Source organism: Necator americanus, chromosome III (assembly GCF_031761385.1).
Source record: "Necator americanus strain Aroian chromosome III, whole genome shotgun sequence".
NCBI lineage: Eukaryota > Metazoa > Nematoda > Chromadorea > Rhabditida > Ancylostomatidae > Necator > Necator americanus.
Window position 1 is genome coordinate 35,890,660 of NC_087373.1, and position 19,737 is coordinate 35,910,396.

Consider the following 19,737-nt stretch of genomic DNA (forward strand, 5'->3'; position numbering starts at 1 on the left):
TACTACAGCAGTATATGTCTTCTATTCGTATTTCACTTTTTTATTGCTGCTTTATTGGTCTTCCATCCATTTCCTCATCAATATTATTTTCTTGTACATAGGTACATAGTTTTAGATTACACCAACGGATAACATTGCTCTCAATGTACAAGCGAATCACAACCAATAATCTGGTCATATGAGCTTTTTTTTCTTTTAATATTCTCTTTCGTATAACAGTACAACAAATTTGTATGTAAAATATAAGCCCAGAAAGTCATATTTATAATATCTTAAGACATTTACTTTGCTCACGAACTCTCTGTGACTCTTCAAATTCCTAATTCCTCATTTTTATTTCTGGTTCTGAGTTTTTACTGTGATAGTAATATGATGTTTGTGTTATAATATGGAAGTAAATATGGCATTCATTGAGTGATTTCCGAGATTTGTTGCACGATTATGTGTTCTTCATGGTGGGAAATGCTATAAAGAAGTAATAATAAGTCTAGAATTTGCAATCACATGTCAAAGTGAGCGACTTTGCTGTTTTTCGTGGATCGCCAATCATAGCTTTAAAGAATTTTTGAGTGGAAAACGCTTTAATTCTTCTTCATCTACTTTCTAGTAATACTTCTCATATGCTGGACAACACTACTAGGTGTTTTTTTAAGTATAATTTTCAGTTTTTTTCCTAAATTTTCATCGAATTATGTTTTGAAATTTTTAAGTAGTATAGTAGCGACTCACCAACATAATAACATCGGCTATCTTGTCTAATTATAGTCGCGTCGAAATGATCTGAAGCTCCTTGCAGTTGCGTTTCCGTCTTCGCTCGAATCGGGGCGGTGCAGCGTAGCGGTTTGGATCGTAGTGGGACCCTCGCGAGCATCAATCATTACCGCAGCCATAATTAAAGTCTTTATTCTTCTTGTGTTCATCTTTCTGTAAAAATGCGCTGCTTCCTATGATACTATACTTGGAAAATACTTTAAAATTTCTAACATGGTAGAGTCATGCTCGCTTTTAGGTCTTACGAGGCTTAATTTCTAACGATAGAACTGTTTTGAAGAATGACATTATAGAAACTGCAGACATCCACTCAGTAACCAACTAAATCGAGTCAAAAATACCTGAAAAAAGACCGGTCCTGTATCATTTATATAATTCAGTTGTAAAAGTTCGAAGAAAAGTTCTAAAATGTTCAAAAAAAGGAAATAGCATCCCAGTCGCACTTTTACTTAACATATATCTAAAATGGCATCACATTTGCTATTTCGGATACATAGTCGGGTCAAAACGACATGAAGCGCGGAATCGAGGTGGGACCATCGCGATCTACAGCATTGAACGGTGATAGAATGGGTCCGCACCCGCTACGCTCTACCGCACCGCTTCGAGCGCAACCGCCTACGCAGCTGCACCGTGCCTCATGTCGCTTTGAGTCTGCTATATATTATGTTAAGAAAACACGTATGAAAATGGCATACTTCTTTCTTTTGGTGAACTAGAGCCACTTTTCCATCTTTGAACTGCAATTCTCTGGATGGAGATTCATGGAAGACCCCAGACACAACACTAATTTGCTATTCAGCCATAACACTGCATTTGGTATTTCAGGTTTTAGAAACAGTTTGACACGATTTACTTTCCATGAAACGTACACCTCTTCAAATAATATTATATAAGAAAAGTCCGTAATTTTTAAATCCCACCGGAATAATCTAATCATGCCATTTTGAGAAGAATTACAAAGGAGCATTACATCGTTACGTAACATCTGTTTACTGATACATAGTGCATAAAACAAATGGGAGCCACACAATTGCATTCAAAAGAATAATTAAAAATGGAACGTACACATAATCAACCTCAATCCTCTTAATCCAGTGATAGGATCGTCGACATGAGGACACAAATATTCAAAGCTGCATCTTTTACCAGGGTAGACCACTAGAAATGAATCTATACCATCTCATTGACTTTAACTCTTGTAGTTCCAGAAATTTATCTGCTTCAACTCGTATTCGTCGTACTCCAACCAAACATTTTCACTTGTCGCCGCATACAAACGCTTCTTATCGATCAGTATTTATAATCAATCAGTTTTTACCAGTTTGCATGTGTTAAAATTAAACAATAAATGTAAACAAATATACCGTGCAACATAATAATACGAAAAATAATACGAAAAGCAACAATAGTAAGCGAATCAATAATCAATGCTACAGATCACAATACGTATGTACATATGCAAAAACATGAAGTGAATCCATAGTTAAAGGCTGACATATATGGCTTGGCACATATTTCAATTTAGGTGTAAGATACTCATGGGAATCAATAGATCGATATAGATCATATACATGTACGAAAGCAAAAAAAAGTGCAGAAATATAAACCCATGGTTGGCAAGTTAACTGGCAATTTATAAACTTTGCAAAAAAAAAAATTCACAATTACGTCATATATATACCTAAATCCACGTCAAATATGTATTTATATAGTTGGACCAGATATAACGAGACATAGAGTCGGCTAACCTAGCAGCTCGATTCGTTCAGGATTTCTTGTGCTTATCACGGCGATCCTTAGCACGTCTGAAATTATTCGCCACGGTAAAATATGGTATACCAATGTGCATGAATAGATCTTTTTTACACCGGACGGGATTAGCTGATAAAAGTACAAAAGTTGCAAGTGCAAGTGATTATGGCGGACGTATGCAGAGAAGAAATATTTCGACACGTTACAATAACCATCAACAATCATAAAGACACAATTTGCAGGGAAGCTTGGAAAGATTATTTAAAAAAAAGTATTCAAACACATATAGAATTTTATACTACGCGTAATTGGTACAAAATCAACAGTACAATCAATTATTAGCCTGCCTTATAAACTTTCATACGGTTTCTGGTTTAAAATCTTGCACAATTATACAGCTCCGGTACGAAATCATCAAGTTTCCCGGTATTATCGAGCTGTTCAACGATAAAAAGATCTCACAAGTTCGACAGAAAAGAGTGTCCCAAAAGAGGGTCCCAACTTACAGTGGTCACATAGAAACCTATGTGGTTTCTCGAAACTACTTTTAAAACCCATAAAATCCGAGCAATTATCAAGGTTCGTCAGCTTTCACCCCCAACTTCGTTCAACAACGGTCAGCTTAGGGTCCATTCCACTTTCTCCCACGTCATCAGCATCTGGCCTCAGTTTGTGGATTGCAGACGTCCGTGCAGGCATTTTACGACTTCTCGCCTTCTGGCCAACATGACCACGTCGACGTCGGCGGCCTCGTTTCAGTCAACCCGCCGTTTGTTTATAGAAAGCGTTCGGACGTGAGGTCGGTCGTAAATTTCGGCCCGCAACGGACCGTCCTTACCTCCTCCTCCTCCTCTTCCTCGTTGTCCTCCTCCCCTTGTATTCCACACCGTATACCCATAGCCATACAGACAGCATTCATTCTACGCAAACAATTATCAGACTGTAAACGTGGAGCAATTTTGGAGCGTCGCGAATCTTAACTTAGCTAGGAGGACGTTTTTATGGTTTGTTCGTGAACAAAATACGATTCGATGAAGGTCGTTTGTGCGAAAGTAGACTTCGAGAATTAAATAGTATGGAATAGAGAATCAACCAACACAAAAGCCAAAGAAAAAACTCTCTTTGCACAAACGTTGTGCTTAGATAATCTAAAGTACTATAGTACAATGATTGAGTGCACAAACTGTCACAAATACAATACCGTTAATCACTACTTTTAAGAAGAGACACAAAGAATTGTTCGCAACAATTTTTCGAACGAATTTAAAGCAATTCGCATCACGATCAGTTCCTGAGGAACTTCCTCGATCGATCAGATCAACATCAGATCATGACCCATGTGATCACCAAATAAGTCAAGTATCGCACAAGATCCCGTCTATTCCCTACCTCCATCTCATGTGGTTCTTTGTCAAATGAACGCGATTTTTTTAAAATTTTTCCTTTACGGTTGCGGTCTAGTGTAATTTTATTGCTATTTGCCCTAAATAAGGATTTGTTACGAAATAAGGACGTAAATAAGAGAATAAACCCAGAACCTAAAAAAGGACCCTAAATAAGGATTCCTATACCCAATTTTTATGCTTCAACTCATCAAGTGTGACAACATAACTGTTGAAATTCTTTTGATAAAAGGACAACTGCATATTATGGCTATATTATGATCCACATGTTTATTTGTTTACTTATAAGTTTCATATTTTTATGATTGATACTATGATTCTAAGAATAGCTGTGCAAATCTTACGTATTCGTATTTTTTTAAGCTTTCAACAATACTCGATTAGTAAGAAAACCAAAGAACGTCAGTGTTAGGAATAGACGATACTATGGAAAAAAAATCCAGGAACAATGCATAGCTCAACTGGGAAAAATACTGCTAATTTTGTGGCTATTATTGGGTTCTGGGTACTGTATTGTGTTATGTTTCCATTTGAACACCATTTGTTCCCTTATTTCAAAGCTAATATTTCTCTTAGAAGTGATTAATTCCCAAGATTCATTCTTGACGACTAATCTATTTGGGTTGACAGCAGTTTCGTTCAAAAAAAAAAGCTGACAAACAGAAACACTTGAAACAGTGACTAACAGTAACAGATGTGATTCTAACGTATCACTTATATGGCAAATTGTTCAGATTGCAGGATTTGATGAGACAAAGCGTCGTCGGCGGCGCGGATAAAGGGCCAAAAAAGTGCTGCACATGAGTTATGATATGGCGTAATGAGAACACTACTTACCGGGTCATAGCCTACACATCAAAGAAATCACACGAGAATATCACACATTAGGGAAAACACCACGATGAAAAAGTAAGCGCTTACCGATTTTGGAACCAAATCTTAATTTGACGTTCGGTCAAATTCAACAACGAAGACAACTCAGCTTTACGTTCCGAAGTCACAAATGTACTTGTGCAGAACTCCTGAAAAGAATGTCATGTGTCGGATCAGGAGGAGTGCCACAACCATCGTACCGTACCTTTTCCAATTCAAGTCGTTGATAATCCGAATACACCATTCGATATTTGTCCGACGTTCGTACACGTACATCTGCAATCATTTGAAATCTACAAAAAATCGAGGGATTACAGTCTCTGCACAACACGAAGGAGGAAAAAAGCCCATTCCATGTCCTCAACAACTGACTCCACGCGATTGCGCCACCGTATCGCGCAATCGCACAATTGTTCCCAGTAGTTTTTCTACATTTGCACTTACACTTGCAGTGTAAATCTACCGTAGTCCGGTAATTTCCAGTTAAGTGCTGGAAATAAGTGTCAGCAAAAGCAGAGCTCTGCTCCCAGAGATTGCGCGATGGAAAGGTCTATATATCAAAATGACAGTCCCCAATGGGAGTTGCAGTCAAGTTTTCTTCATAGGACCAGCTTTTAAATTTTTCTGGGCGTTGTACGTTTGTGGCTGCTTTAAGCTTGTCTTCAGAAGATACGCAATATCAACTTCCACAAATCTTAATGTTCTATATTTAATTTAATGTAATAGGCGGTTTTAACGATGTTTATTCTTATTCTGCATCTTACGCTACCGTACACTGCTTTCGAGGATTTGGAGGCCTTTAAAATGCGCTTCATTGTTAGTAACGGGACCCACGCAATGCACCCTTGGCGTCAAACGTCAACTATTTCATGACTAGCGTACTTCGGTTAGTGTTTTCTTACCGAGGTTTCTTTTCTTGCTTTTTTTAGTTCTTAAAAGTTTTTGTCCGGGCAGGGTTCAGGGTTGTGCATCAACGTATTTCAGCAATGGTTACCATATCACTTGTGGATCGTCTACTGTACTACTGCCCTTGATTCTAAAACTTCGTCTCTTTGAACTGAGTACAATTCAAAACTCCCCTTATTGGAGGTAAGTTCTCATCTCGTAAAATCTTTTTTTTTTGGTGGGGTGTACCTGGAGCGGGGAAGGAGTACTCAATGGCGTTGATATTTCTCGAAGTAAATATCTAAACTAGTCGTGGCCCTAAAACCTTAGCATCATTCTTGGAGGATCTACGAAATGTAAGCTAAAGGTAGGTAGAGAAGAAGAAGATTGAGGTTCCAGAAATAAGACCCCGGTTGAGTGCTCCCCAACCCTTCAACTACATTTTCACCTTCTTTTCGCTGTTAGCGTTAAATTTTGTGTTCCATAACTTGTTTTGTTTATGATTTGAACTATGTATACCATATTTACGTGCCTTACTGTTTGATTTCTACGCTTTTGTAGAGATTTGTACTTTTTTAAATGGTTGAGTACTAATTATTTCTTTAGACTAAAATAGAAACTAGTACTGGACCTAATAGTAACCTAAGTTTGCAGTTGAATTCGAATGAATCAGTGGATTTGAACGACTTTGCAAGGTAGTGCTTATTTCTCCATTCTCTTTTTTCCTCTTTATTTTTTCCCCCATTTTTTCCAACATTCTTGGCGTTCATTTTTATAATCCCTTCTATCTAATGGCTTATGCGATTATTCTTGGTCAAACGCTACGTTTCTATATGTACGTCATATCTATCGATCCAATCGAAGGGTGTTGGCTTATCAGCGCTTATCAACGGTGAGCAGCATCAGGTAGCTGGCGCTCGACTCGCATAAGATAACCCCGGTGTCGTTTTCTGATGTGATGCCGACCGAACCGACGTTATCAAGAAGTCGTTAAGACGACAACGCAAGCGATGTGTTAAGTAGAGGGAGAAGGTGTCGGAAGAATTAGTTCAGATAAAAATTATATGACGACGTTGTAAATCACGAATTTATTAAGCAATACATTGTTACGATGGGGTCAGCGGAAATGCAACAGCAACGATTCGTTATGTCGAAAAAAATTCGTGACATTTACGAAATGGATGGTGGAGGATTCGATCAAATGAGAGAAAAGAGAGAATTTGAAAGGGGATGATTAAATCTGTTCGAGTATACGTAGTACGATACTGGCACTGTATCAGGGATTCGATGAAAACCTAGTACATCAGGGACTGCGCTGTGCTTCCGAGATCGATACGTATATTCTCTACACCTTCCGTTTTTGTGCAAATCACGGGGGAACAATTGGTGTTCAGCAAATTTTTGATAGTGTTTTTTTCTCTAATCTCATCTAATAAATGTAGAATTATCTCCGGAGAAGTGAATAACTGTTTCAAACAAATATTTGTGCAAAAGAAGTGCAAATGGCGCTACCCACAGCTTGTACAATGTCATAATTAGGTTTATTTTTCCTTCTACAACCAAATAACTTGTTGTAGTCGAGATTTTTCTCTTCTCTAATATGATTCGGTCAAAACTATCTAAACCCCAATGGAACTGCGTAAGCGGATGCACTTGCGATGGCGAGGAGCGGCCCGCACACGTCTCTGCACTCCGATTGCTGCAATCTGACTGCAGAGACGAACAATGAATGATCCCTCCCTTCATCGCTTCTCCAACCTTTTTATTTGATCCGTAACTAATCGATAGATCTATAAGTTGCTACTCAGCAAAAACATCCAACTCACTATTTGTTCCTGGTCCTGTTCGATAAGGCGGATTCGCTACTGGCTTTATCGGTTTCATCGACGGCATTTTCCATTGTATTGCCTGAAAATCGATTATTGATCGATGTGCAGCGAGTAAAGCGTATTGTACAGCAAGAACTGAAGGAGATGTAGAACGTCGTTATTGAAAACTATAGGAAATCAGAGCAAACATTGCATATCAGTGAGTCAACAGTCATGCGGATGGCGCTGGTCAGGATGTCCTTTGGTGGAAAATTGCAATCGAAACGCTTGGAACAGGAACTTCATTCCCGGACATTGTTAGAGAAATTTTCACAGAAATCTGTCAATGCAAAATTTAGGGACGTCACCTGGTTATAGTCCGTCGGATAACCGGATCCAAGTATTGTGTTAGGATAGAACGCATTCACTTTGTATTCCGTTGGACCAGCCATTGACGTGGACGGGAATGGATCGGAAGGGTACGCCTGTAGTGAGTGAAGGGAATAATGGTTAATTTTAACAATCATATTTTCATATTTCTCCCGAATGCTTCCTGGAAAAAAATCTGTTTAGTTGCCCTACTATCGCCTTTATTTTCCTTGCTATGTCTTAGGGAATTGATAAGTGAGTCCGCGAAAAACCTTTTTTTAATCGTATTCTTGAGGCATTAGTATCTTATTTAGAACACATCTGATCATTATCGGAGAAAACTCAAGAACATTACGTTTGTTGTTACATATTGTTGGCATTTAGATTTTTCCAGCCGGTTTTTATTGGCTTATAGTAAGGAGGTTGAAAGTTGGAGCAAATATAACGAGAGTTCGTTCTAATTTGATGATAAAGGTATGCTTCCTGAACTTTGTAGTTTTCAATTTCAAGGTATTTTCCGCTATTTCATTACTGCATGGTGTCACAGAATTTCGACAGTTACAGTCATCCAAAAATAATCATATTAAATCAAAAATGACAAATCCAAAAACATATTTCAAATTCAAAAGCCACAAATATTCCTTACTAAGGGGAGATAATAACTCTAAATTTAGCTTTTAACAATATATTACACACAGCTAACTACATTTTCTTCGGTATAGTAGACAATTAAGCCTTTCCAACAAGACTTCCCTCTGGCTAAAGCAGATTTTCTCCAAAGGCAATAGTAAACTAAAGCGGAAGCTTACGAATAGGTTTCTTTTTTCTGTTTGAGCAGTCATCTATAGAATCTACCGTACCATTATGGAACCAACCTCGGTCGGCGCAAACGGGAACATCGGATAGACATGTTCGGTGGCCCATCGCGGTGGTTCCGGATACGAATCCGTGGTGGTGGGTGGTGCTGGCCATCGTGCCGGATAGAATCCTTGCGCAGGTAAAGCGTCGAACGGAGTCTGATGCAGCATGTTGTGCTTATCGGCACTGGAAAGGTCGGCAACACTAGCGTTTCTCCGGCGGAATAGGTCCGTGGACACGCCCATCGCCATCGTTCCACGACTGCGGTGACGCTGGTTACCGTAACTCACGATGGGCGTGGCCGCGGACCGAACAGGGAGAGAGGTGATGCCGCAAAACCATGACATGTTTATGAAATTTTACGGCATTTCGTCCCACTCAGCACATTGTAAATATGTGTGAAGAGTGTGATTAACTGCTTTAGTGTCCCATAATAGGCTTAGAGAAGTGGGACTGATTAGAGGACTCACGTCAATTCGTGTTGCGAACACCAGAATGGTGGAATCACTCGCGGTGGCCAGAGATGACTTCCATCCGCCTTGACCAGAGAAGACATCTGAAAACGAATGGAATTATTTTTTGGGAACTAACAAGTGGCAGCAGATAGTAATAGTATAAATAGTAATGGATATTAGATAGTAATAGTTATTAATGCTTGTACTGACGAGGATTTTTTCCCCGTTTTACGGGAGAACTGGATGCTTAGTGGTACTGCTGTAACAGCGATAGAATCCTAAGATTGAATCAGAACTGTTGAATTCTGCAGATATGAAGAAAAAAGCTGTATGGATACGACGAAAGGATTTAGTTGGTCTGTTTTACAGATCAAAAATGACCAAATGCATTTTGGGCATAGTTATAAACATCCAACTTTTTTTTTTATCTTACACCTTTTAGACAAATTTTTCCTTTCTTTTAATTACCGTACTGCTAAGCTCCGTATTAGTAGTTCCCATGGTTTCACATTTTTCTTTTATCATTGGTTAGCTATGAATAAGATATGATTTTATTGAATGTGCTCTTTTCTTTTTGGTGGATGCCTTTAGCTGTCACCAGTAAAGTCACTAGGTGTCTCGACCACTTTGTGACTTTACCGGTTCTCTTTAACTAGCAAAAACTTTACATTTCCAAGATTTAACTGAAGATTTGAGAAACTGACTCAAGATTTCACCGCTTTGAGAAATTGTAAGGAAATGGCAATATTAAATACAGTATTTAAGGGGATTTAAGTGGATGGGTGGTGAGTTTGTGGAAAAAGAACATGGATTCCAGCTAAGATACACAAATAAACAAAATGGTTGCTCTATTCAGGTTCATATCTCAAACACAAGTTCTGGGAAAAAAAATCAAGATAGTAAGTTCACAGATGAAAATACTAAGAAAATAAAAAAAATACAGAAGAAAAGGAAAAGAAAACATCTTTGAGAATGAATAGTTAAATCCCTTTAAAGTAGAATTAAACTTCCAACAACAAGGAAATTGTAAAAATTGCAAACTCCTTGATTTCTTTTTTCGAACAAATAATCAGAGCGTCAACTAATTATTTGGAAATAGTTTTTTTTTTCGACTGATTCGTCTTATTTTCAAGAACTTTCTTTTTTCCCTGCTAGATTCGTCTTTTATCTTTAAATACGTCCACTTCCAAGTTTTCAGTTCCCCGGAGAAAAACTCTCTTTTGTTGCGTATCCACAGTCTCAACAATTTCAGCCACATTTAATGACAGTCGTAAAAACCGTAAGTGTGCGCAGAGCAATTAAGTCCGGTGTGGTGTTACGGTAGGTAGGGTGGGAAGGGATTAGTTACGTGAAGTTCATCGCGTTGCAAACGAAAAGTTTGAGAAGGTCATGACCGTGCATAAATTCTTGTGACACGAGATACACCTAGACAAATATCGCGCTGGCTCCTTACCCGCATTTATGCATAAATTAACAGGCGAATGCTAATCAGCATCCACAAAAGAAATAGATACGAGGATTATACGGGGCTAGAAAGGCTTGCGAGCTGGCAGCCGACAGGCTCGACGGCGGGGACCGCAAAGGTTTGAAGAGCGTATGCTCGGATGCATCTTAAGAGCACGGATCAGATGTTTTTTGCTAGATGCCTGGTTCGTGGAGCATCTGACTGAAATCAACGGGATCAAGGACTTACGCTACAAGGTACGGTAGCAAGGCTTGTCACGACTTAACAATTAAGTAAAAAAAATCCTTTAAGTCAAAAAAAAATCATTAGAAGAAAATTTTAAAATATCTTTCAATCGTATATTTTTTCTGCTTTCGTGGAGAGATAAGAGTGTGGTCCATAATTTCTGGAAATTGCATCGTTTTCCCTCGGTAACTGAGCTGACGCTATTCAGCGTTTCGTTTTTTTTTGAGACTGTTACAGTAAGTAGAGAAAATAAAATGTGTAACCCTTTTCTAAATTTTTATCTTGAACTAGAAATTTTTCTGTGAATGTTTAAAAAGTTCTGAGCTGTCGTTTTATTTATAAAAATATTCGCATGTTTCAAAAAAGCGTAAAGGTTTTATTTTTTAATAAATTTATTTTGTTTCTACTAATAAATAGCATTAACCTTAGCATTTATTTACCAGTATTTATTGGCAACTCCCCTTAACTTAATTTTTTTTTTTAAAAATAGTTTTGGTTGTCATTATTTTCTCAGTGTATCCATGGTTGAGCGTATCAAACATAAGAATTGACGAGCTTGAAAGAAAATCCGAATGACCTGTACCACGATCTAAAATCTTCATACGTTGTGATATAGTTTTTCCCACTTTTTATTTGTGGTTAACTGCTTAACGATAATTTCTGGTGGTATTGACCATTGACATTCAATCGAAGTCCATGGAGCGGATACGGTAGTCTATTTCCTATGCTTTTACTTAGGCTTGTGTAAGTAAGACGGTAAACAGAGAACTATCGAGTCGAATAGTGCAGTTTTCTTTTGCAAGCCGTTATGTTTGTTTTATTTATTTTTTTTCAACGTCAGGTTTTGTAGCTATCGTAATTGTTATTTGGATTAAATTCCCAGGAGGACCAAGGAGGACCAAAATGACGAGGTGGAAAGCAGATATTTTGAACATTTACCTTTAGCATAAGGCCAAAAATAAATTTTATATGCTAATTCTTCAGAGAAAAAGCACTCCCTTTATCTTTTTCAGGAAAATTGGTCGATTTTTTAACACTATATATTTTAGTATTTTCCAATACTACATATATTTTTAATACTTTCTAATACTATGCACCATTTTTAATATTTCCCTATGTATATTTATTTAAATAGTTTCTGTTACTGTTATTATTTTCTGTATTTTATAGTATTTTTGTTTTTCTAAGACTATTTTTGAGAACTTCATCACTGTACTTATGAATTAGCATAGAATAACCTATAAGAGAAGAACTGACATAAGAAGAAAGCCGAATTTTTTTTTTTTGAATAAATTGTTAAGGAAATGAAGTCGCCGAAATTTCAAAAATTCTAGTGGAGAATTATGCCTCTTTCTGAGGAAAATAACGTCAGGTATTCTGCTATTCAGGGTAATATTTTACTATGAACGGACATTTCTTCAAAGATTAGCTGTTATCTAAAGGAGATTCCTAACAGATCCCTGAGAAGAAGAGTTGTAAAGAGCGGTAAAGTAAGGCGAAAGAAACCAGACATATGTCAAAACCAGTAGCAATTACAACACTTTGAGGTCACGCCCATTTGCCTGCGGTCGCCAGCACCGGCCGACGGAATACACGGCCTGGTCACCACGGCTGTCCGTATCGAGCCTCAAGGCGATCGCACTCACCCATACAGCTTAGCCATAGGGGACCATCGTACCGACGCGAACATTGTTGACCCCTGTAGATAGGTCTTCACACAGATCACGATCGGAACGATCGATAGCCTCCATAGGTCTCTGAGTTCGTTTGTTCGGCTACCGTAGTATTCGTGTCCGCAACGTCGTGCCGATATCAGCGCTTGTAAAGCGGTACAATAAAAGACTGACTAGTCCGAATATGATCAGGTAGTGCTGTTGGCGTAACTGATTTATGACCTTCGGAGGTCGTTCGAGGGAATTTTTCTGACTACTGTAATCGTTATTTCGGTTACAGGTGGTGCTCAGGAAATCCGTAGCAAGCCCAGGCAGAAGTATTCTAGGCAATCGCAAATGAGCACCGTTGATCCACTCATTATTGAAAAATTCCTCGTCCTTTGTCATTTTCAGGAGAATTTCGAATCGTTTCCTTTTGGGTTCCTTGAAATTGTTATTTCTAGGACATATTTCCATGTACAGAATAAAAGTGCAATTCAACCATTTCATCCTAACTCTGGAGAAATATCTCAATATTTTCGTCCCTCCTATCCTCAAATGTTATAAAATGAATATGAGATAATATCAAATAATCACAAAGCAGTAAACATACCTTATCGTTATCTTTTTTTTCTAGAAAAAAATATCTTTCAACGTTTGTTGTTAAATATCTAGAATTTACCAAAAAGAAACACGTGATAGTGTTTTTCTCCTTTCAAAGCAAAGTTTTCTATGAATAATAATTATTATTAGCAGTTTTGGGGCTCCCATTTGATCTCTTTGAGATCTCTTCTTTTTTTTCCGAAGAAGAAAGCATTTATCTTCATAATTATTTTTCTTACAATTACTTGTTTTGGAAACTTTTCTCGAAGGAAAAAAATTCTGATTAAAAAGTAGAAGGAGAGTTGATCCTGAAATACTTGATGGACCAAAGTATCACTGGCATTAATGATCGTTAGAGAATTTCTCGGATTGTGAGCGGCTTGGAAATCAGAAAAGAATGGTGTTGTCCCTTTATTTTTGTGTTTCTTGATTTAAAAAAAGTGATAAAATAAATATAAGTAGATTAATTCTTGGTGAAAGAATAAAAAAAAACTAAGGATTTTCCAGCTAGTGATTTTGATCCGATCAGATTCCATCAAGCGAGCAACCACGACCTTGTCCTTGCGCTCATCGCTGGCGCAACATTCTGGCACAACGAATTAGGATCTGCTTGATCGAAACGCCAGCTAACCAGCGGTCACTTCAAACACCGTAATCAATCAAAAGCTGTGAGTTTTATTGCCAATGTGCGTTCGTTTGGGACAAGTAACCCATCGTCTGGCTATCGAGAAAAAATAATGGAGATGGTACGGAAATGGTAAGGAAAAAGTCGAGTTAACAGTACATTGTGCGAAAAAAAGACGAAAATGGATACAGTAGGAATTATGTTGGTGTAATTTAAATTTAATGAAGATACTGTCGGGATGTTATGTAACAGAATGTTTTTTTCTCATCAGAAATTATCCTAGCTCTTCCCTGTTTCAGGCTTTGTTGTTAGAGTAATGTGCGGGGATTACGGATAGATCTAAATGACAGTGTATCTGCGGAACTACCGCAGGAACACCAGATTTTCTTGAGGATTTCTGGATTTTTTGAGGTTTGTAAGGAAGCAGACCTAGCAACGTAAGCAGCGTAACGTAAACGTAAGCATAGGCAGCAATTGTTTCTGAACAATCAAAGAGATAATTGAATGGAAATTAAGAAGTCAACTAACTGGAGAAGTGACATAAACAAATTCCAAGTAGCTTCTGATATGCGAATGACGTCATTGACCGTATTAGCGAGTGCTGATGACGTAATCATCTTAAGAACCGCTATCATGCGTTCCCTCAATGACCCATAGAAGCCGTAAAAATGGAAAATCAGTGGTTTCATCCAGAATAATTCCAGAAAATCCTCGAGGTCTCCTTTTTTTGTATTTTTTCGTACTTTTTTTTCTCACGAGTTAGCCGATCTAACTGAAAGTATTTTTATCCCTAGAGACAAATCTGGCACCGATTTACCTATCAAACCGGAGGGATGAAAGAGCTTGGTTGGCGCCAGGCCGATTTCGAACCATCGATCAGCGGTGTAGTCATACTGGGGACCTTTTACCGTCGGCGCTATTCTCGATTTTCCATTACAATCATGATATTTTTGCTTTTTTTTTCTTTTTTTTTACCATCCGAGATGATTAATAGACTAAAAAAAACAGCTATACGACGAATTCTGGTACAAAACTCAATGAAGACAAATTTAGGGCTCAAGTTCAGGAATCAAACTTCTTGATCCATAGTTCTGAGAAAAAGATGATTTAGAAATACAAACAAACCATCATTAGTAGCGATGAAGGCTCCAAGTTGGAAGAATTTGTAAGTGCAACGTACCAGATCACCTAGACAATCAATAATCGGTTTGTCAGGGGAAATAAAAAGAAAAGAGAAGCGAGGATGGATCATGAATATGTTTATATGACTCATAATTATAAGACAGGCGGATGGATGGGTCATAAGGAATGGAAAAGAAAGCTAATCCACCGAATACAGGCTTTTAAAGTAGTTCAAAAAGAATTCTAAACAACAACTTATTGAAATTTTCAAAAGTTTACTCAACCGCATGGAAAAAATCTCAAAGTATCGAGAATGTCGAAGCGGCGATGCGTTGTCAATTATTGATGACTGACATTATCAGCCGAGTCCTTTGAAACCGATAAAAGTCGTCCTTAAATGACAGTAAAGTAATTTATTTTACAATAATTGCTGTATGAATTTTGATTTCTACTCCGCTACTGGTTACTGTTTCTGAGAAGTGGTTTTCTCTTTCTTTTTTTTTCATAACGATTGTAGAAGGGGATTCAAGGCAATGGGAAGATGTAACGGATTAACTCAGGCTTCACGCTTCTCAGACTTTTTTCTTCGGTCAATTTCAACTCCCATTTGAAGTCCTTTTCCATTCTAACTGTAGTGGATTTATGTAACAGAGAAAAATTTTCAGCCAGCCAGAGTTCATTGTGTCCTTCAAAAAAAAAAGAGAAAAGAAAAAAACTGAACTTAAGATTTTTTTTAGGACTTGAACCTCATCATTGTTAGTGTTCTCCAATATTCTTATTGTTTTAAAATATTTTTCAAATAAATAAATAAATAAGTAGTAATTGAATATTTTCCTTCTTCCCTTTCTGACGACGGCGTAAATGAACCAATAAGTATAAAAAGTTCATGTATTCTGGAATGGAATTTATTTTTTTTCCAAGGAAATCGAATAACCATTTGTGATAAAGGAAAAATCCAATCGGAAATTTTCCCACGATGGGATTTACTGCTTGTTTTAGTGGCTGATGCTATTGCTCCAGACTACATATGTGTAGGGTTTAGAACGCACAGTTGGACGCTTCTCCCTTCAACTGATCGGATTACTGTACATAGATGTCGAACAAACGATGACACACCAAAGAATTTTTAGCATAAACAATTGTTGTGGTGGCGAAAGGCGATCAGCTGAACGGTCGCCTCTTTATCTCTGTTTTCTCTGCGCTGCGCCTACGTGCAAAATTAGATAAATTCTTTTATTATTAATGTGTGTCGGAGTCTATTTTAGTGAATCCAAATAATTTTTGATCTCCTTCGATAACCATTCCAGAGCACGTTGTATTCCGGCTCCATTCAACGCACATGTGGCATGAATATTCCATTTATGACCACGAATAAGGTCCAGACCTGAACAAAAATATTCCAATAAATATTAAATAAAATATTAACAATAAATATAATAATAAATAATAATATTGAAAATATTCGTGGTCATTTCGGTGACAAATTGCCTCAGATTTAGTTCTTGTGGTTCCCTCTTTTTTTTCTGCCTTCCTTTTCCTTTTTTTCTCTGCTTCCCGTTCCCTTAGACTGCTGTTTTTCCTTCTTATTCCTCTCTCTCTCTTCTTCCTCTTCCCTCTTTTACCGTATCAGCTCTCATCGGTTTATAATGCGAAGGTTTTTGGCGATCTTTCGGCGAACAGAAAAAGATCCCCATAGAAATCCGCTGTCAGTATATTTACTCGTTGCTTTTGGACGAGTTTTCGTGCTGACAAATCCTGGAAACGTGGGAAATCCCTACCCAAACTGGTGGATATCTCTGCCGACGTCATTGCATCCTTAGCGTCCATTTTGTTGGCTAGAACAAGTATGGGGATCTGAAACAGAGGACGATAGTCTGGAGATGAAAACTCGTCCATGTACGAGTCGCTTACCTGTCGACCGCTAACATCCTTATGATCAAGAATCATCCACAACTCGTCCCTAGCAACAGCCATTCGTAATCGATCCGCACTATCCACAACGAAGATCACCGCCTGTGAAGTCGCATAGTACGTCTCCCAGAGGTTACGGTATTTCCCTGGAAATCCCGTCACGTAGCCGATGGCATCGCTCAGTAACATGCATGTATTGTAAATATACGCATTATTTACAACTGATCACAGACATTTAACCATGTGCGGGTCCTTAGGCGAATTTTTATGGCACCTGCATGGATTTACAAGCAGTCATATTTTTGAAAAGAAGGGGAGAAAACGACTACGCTGTGACATAAAAAAAAAGTTATGCTAGCATTTTCCGGTCTAATTTTAGGATTAACTGACCTATGAAAGCCCAAACGAGTATGACTTTTTTTTTCGGATATTTTTGCTTCTTTTCTCGAAGTTTCTATGGAGCCTTTATGTCTGTTTTCACTAGAAATGAGGTTTCAGGGTTTCTGCGAAAAATTATGATGGGGTTGAGGTCATTTTTACACTAGTGACACGTAAATCCTCCTTCCACCTTGTTTGCTGTCCAATCTTTTCCTTAAGTCGAAACATGGAAAAGCAAACATGGTAAATAGGTAGGCAAAGGTTATCCTTAGTACACAGCATCTTTATTAAAGACACAAATCTGAGGTGGTGCAGATTTCAGGTTTATTATTCGTATACGGGATGGGAGACTATAGAGAGGGGGGTGATTCCGTCCATTTCTTCCTAATTGCCGTAAAAAACGGCTCGGAAGATGCGGCGCCGCACAAGGCTGGCGCGCTCCAGTCGAACTCCCTGTAGAAAATAGTGCGCCAGAACGCCTGAAGTCGTATCTTCCGGGCCGTTTTTACGGCAATTAGGAAGGAATGGACGGAATCACCCCCCTCTCCATAGTCTCCCATCCCGTTTACGAATACTCCACCTGAAATCCGTACCACCTCAGATTCGTGGAGTGATGCCTTTAAGCTTGCTGCAAGTTCCCGCATTAACGATTTTCCTTGGAATTAACTATTAACTTTTCCATAGATTTCCTGGAAAATCCTCATTTAAACTGTTTGCTAGCGATTTTGGTTGTTTGAGGTTGATGTGCTTTCTTTTAAGCGCAACCATTAGTCATTCGTTACAAATCATTTGATAAATAAGTCTACATATTTGATAAATGAGTGTACAGGGCAAATAAGCTCTTTTTTCTGGAAGAAAGTCACTACTTGTCATCCTAATGGAATTCTCAATGAGGTAAAAACCGGCTATTTCAGGAGTTCGTAATGATAGGACAAAAAAAGGTGGATAAACCACTACGTTGATCAGCAGTCCCTTCAGGATACGCGTTTCAAGTTGAATTCAGAATTGTTTGAGGATTCCAAACACGTGTCCAGGTTATACAGTAACTTGCGTGGATCAGCTGGTGTATCAGTTCAACACTTTTTATCCTCTCAAATAAATCGCGTACCGATTTATTGACCGCGAAGAGATCGAAGACTTAGTTGGCATTACGCGGTTCCCAACCATCGTCTGTGCAGTCGCAGTCGAGCCTCCTATCACTTACTCTTTGTGATTATTCACAATTTCTAACTTATTCGTAGTTAATGGGATTATTTATTCTATGGGGCCGTGTAGCGCAGTCGGTAAGAGGTTCCGCTATGGCTATGTACAATTGTCGAGATCGCCCGCCAAACGCCTTTCATCCCTCCGTGGTCATAAATTGGTACCTTGTCCTGAATTGGCCATGAGTCATTCTAAGGCTGAACGCGTGTTCATAAACCTCAAACGAAGTCTGAGTTGAAGTCGAACGCGTAGGCCGATCCCCGGATAGGGATTTGGGAAACGCCGTTCACTTGATCCTTTATCCCTTTGTTTATGGTTTTGAGTAAACGCTCAAATGCTCACCTTGTCCAGCCATGTCGAATGCTGTGAAACTGAAATTTTCGGTAACAAAATTCGTCACCGAATAGCCAACAGTTGGTGCGATTTGACTTGTTCTCGTCTCCGGCGTTCGCAAATAGTTCAGCATTGTGGTCTGAATGATCGATTGATTAGTGATAATTGTAACTCGTTGAGGAGTACTTGATATCTAAGGAGTTCATTCCGTAACAAGCCTGGACTCCTGTTGACACATTACTGCTACATTGTACGAAATTTTGTTGGTATATATCAGCAAAAGATGAGTAAATATATTGATGGCCTATTGATTTATTGATTGAAACCTTCGTACCTTTCCTGAATTATCGAGTCCGACTACGATAACGTTCACTTGTCGCCTGCCAACACCAAGCATTTGCGACAAAGACGAGAGGAAACCCATGATCTGGAAGATGTTCGGTCTGAGTTCTACGTTTCCGGACTAGTACGTTACTGCAAGGTAGAAAACCAAGGATTTGTGAATGATTCGTTCATATTTTTCTTCCTTTTTTTCTTTTTGTGTTAGAAATTAATTCGATTCTGATTTGATTTAATTTTTTTTTCCGGAATTTCTGACTTAGACATTTTAGAAAATTCTTGTAATATTAAAATATACAAAATAATATGGGTAAGGGAAAATAATGCGGCGTAATAATAAATAGTACAGTAATATAATAAAACTAAAATGAAATTATAGTACTATTTTATTAGAAGTAATGACACGAAGACCTATTGAACAAAGGAAAATCCTTGGAAAGAATTGAAATGTGAATAAAATGAAAAAAAAACTGGAGTTTCACAGCATTCGCATTCATCTTGAAATTTTGATAATTTTCATGTCTTTTCTCCTCTCTCCCGTCTAAAAAATGCGTCTAAAAAACGTCTAAAAAATATTTTCTTCAATTTTTCAACTTAGTTTTAAATTTCAGCAAAGAAAAACGCTGAAAAGTATCCCAATTAGCGTAGTTTAGTTTGATGAAATTCTCGGGAAAAAGAAAAGAAGAAGAAATCCACGTTCCCGG

At 38.1% G+C, this 19,737-nt stretch overlaps 1 protein-coding gene across 3 annotated transcripts; it reads right to left on the reverse strand.

Annotated features, from left to right (window-relative positions):
- Positions 1-2,539: 2,539 nt before the first annotated feature.
- RB195_012042 (uncharacterized protein) lies at positions 2,540-19,118 on the reverse strand (the record flags this gene model as incomplete). 3 transcript variants are annotated; one of them, XM_064193718.1, is made up of 12 exons in its annotated part: positions 2,540-2,579; positions 4,851-4,951; positions 5,008-5,078; positions 7,514-7,595; positions 7,864-7,980; positions 8,740-8,908; positions 9,193-9,278; positions 14,873-14,935; positions 16,589-16,723; positions 16,781-16,926; positions 18,704-18,833; positions 19,029-19,118. In XM_064193718.1, the coding sequence occupies 12 exons, from the start codon at positions 19,116-19,118 to the stop codon at positions 2,540-2,542; spliced, it is 1,230 nt and encodes a 409-aa protein (XP_064051301.1). The 3 variants fall into 3 exon arrangements, with proteins under 3 accessions (XP_064051301.1, XP_064051302.1, XP_064051303.1); XM_064193719.1 differs by lacking the exons at positions 16,589-16,723; positions 16,781-16,926; positions 18,704-18,833; positions 19,029-19,118 and adding an exon at positions 15,804-15,806; XM_064193720.1 differs by lacking the exons at positions 2,540-2,579; positions 4,851-4,951; positions 5,008-5,078; ... (3 more) ...; positions 9,193-9,278; positions 14,873-14,935 and adding an exon at positions 16,126-16,253 and having other exon boundaries at positions 16,648-16,723.
- Positions 19,119-19,737: the final 619 nt, after the last annotated feature.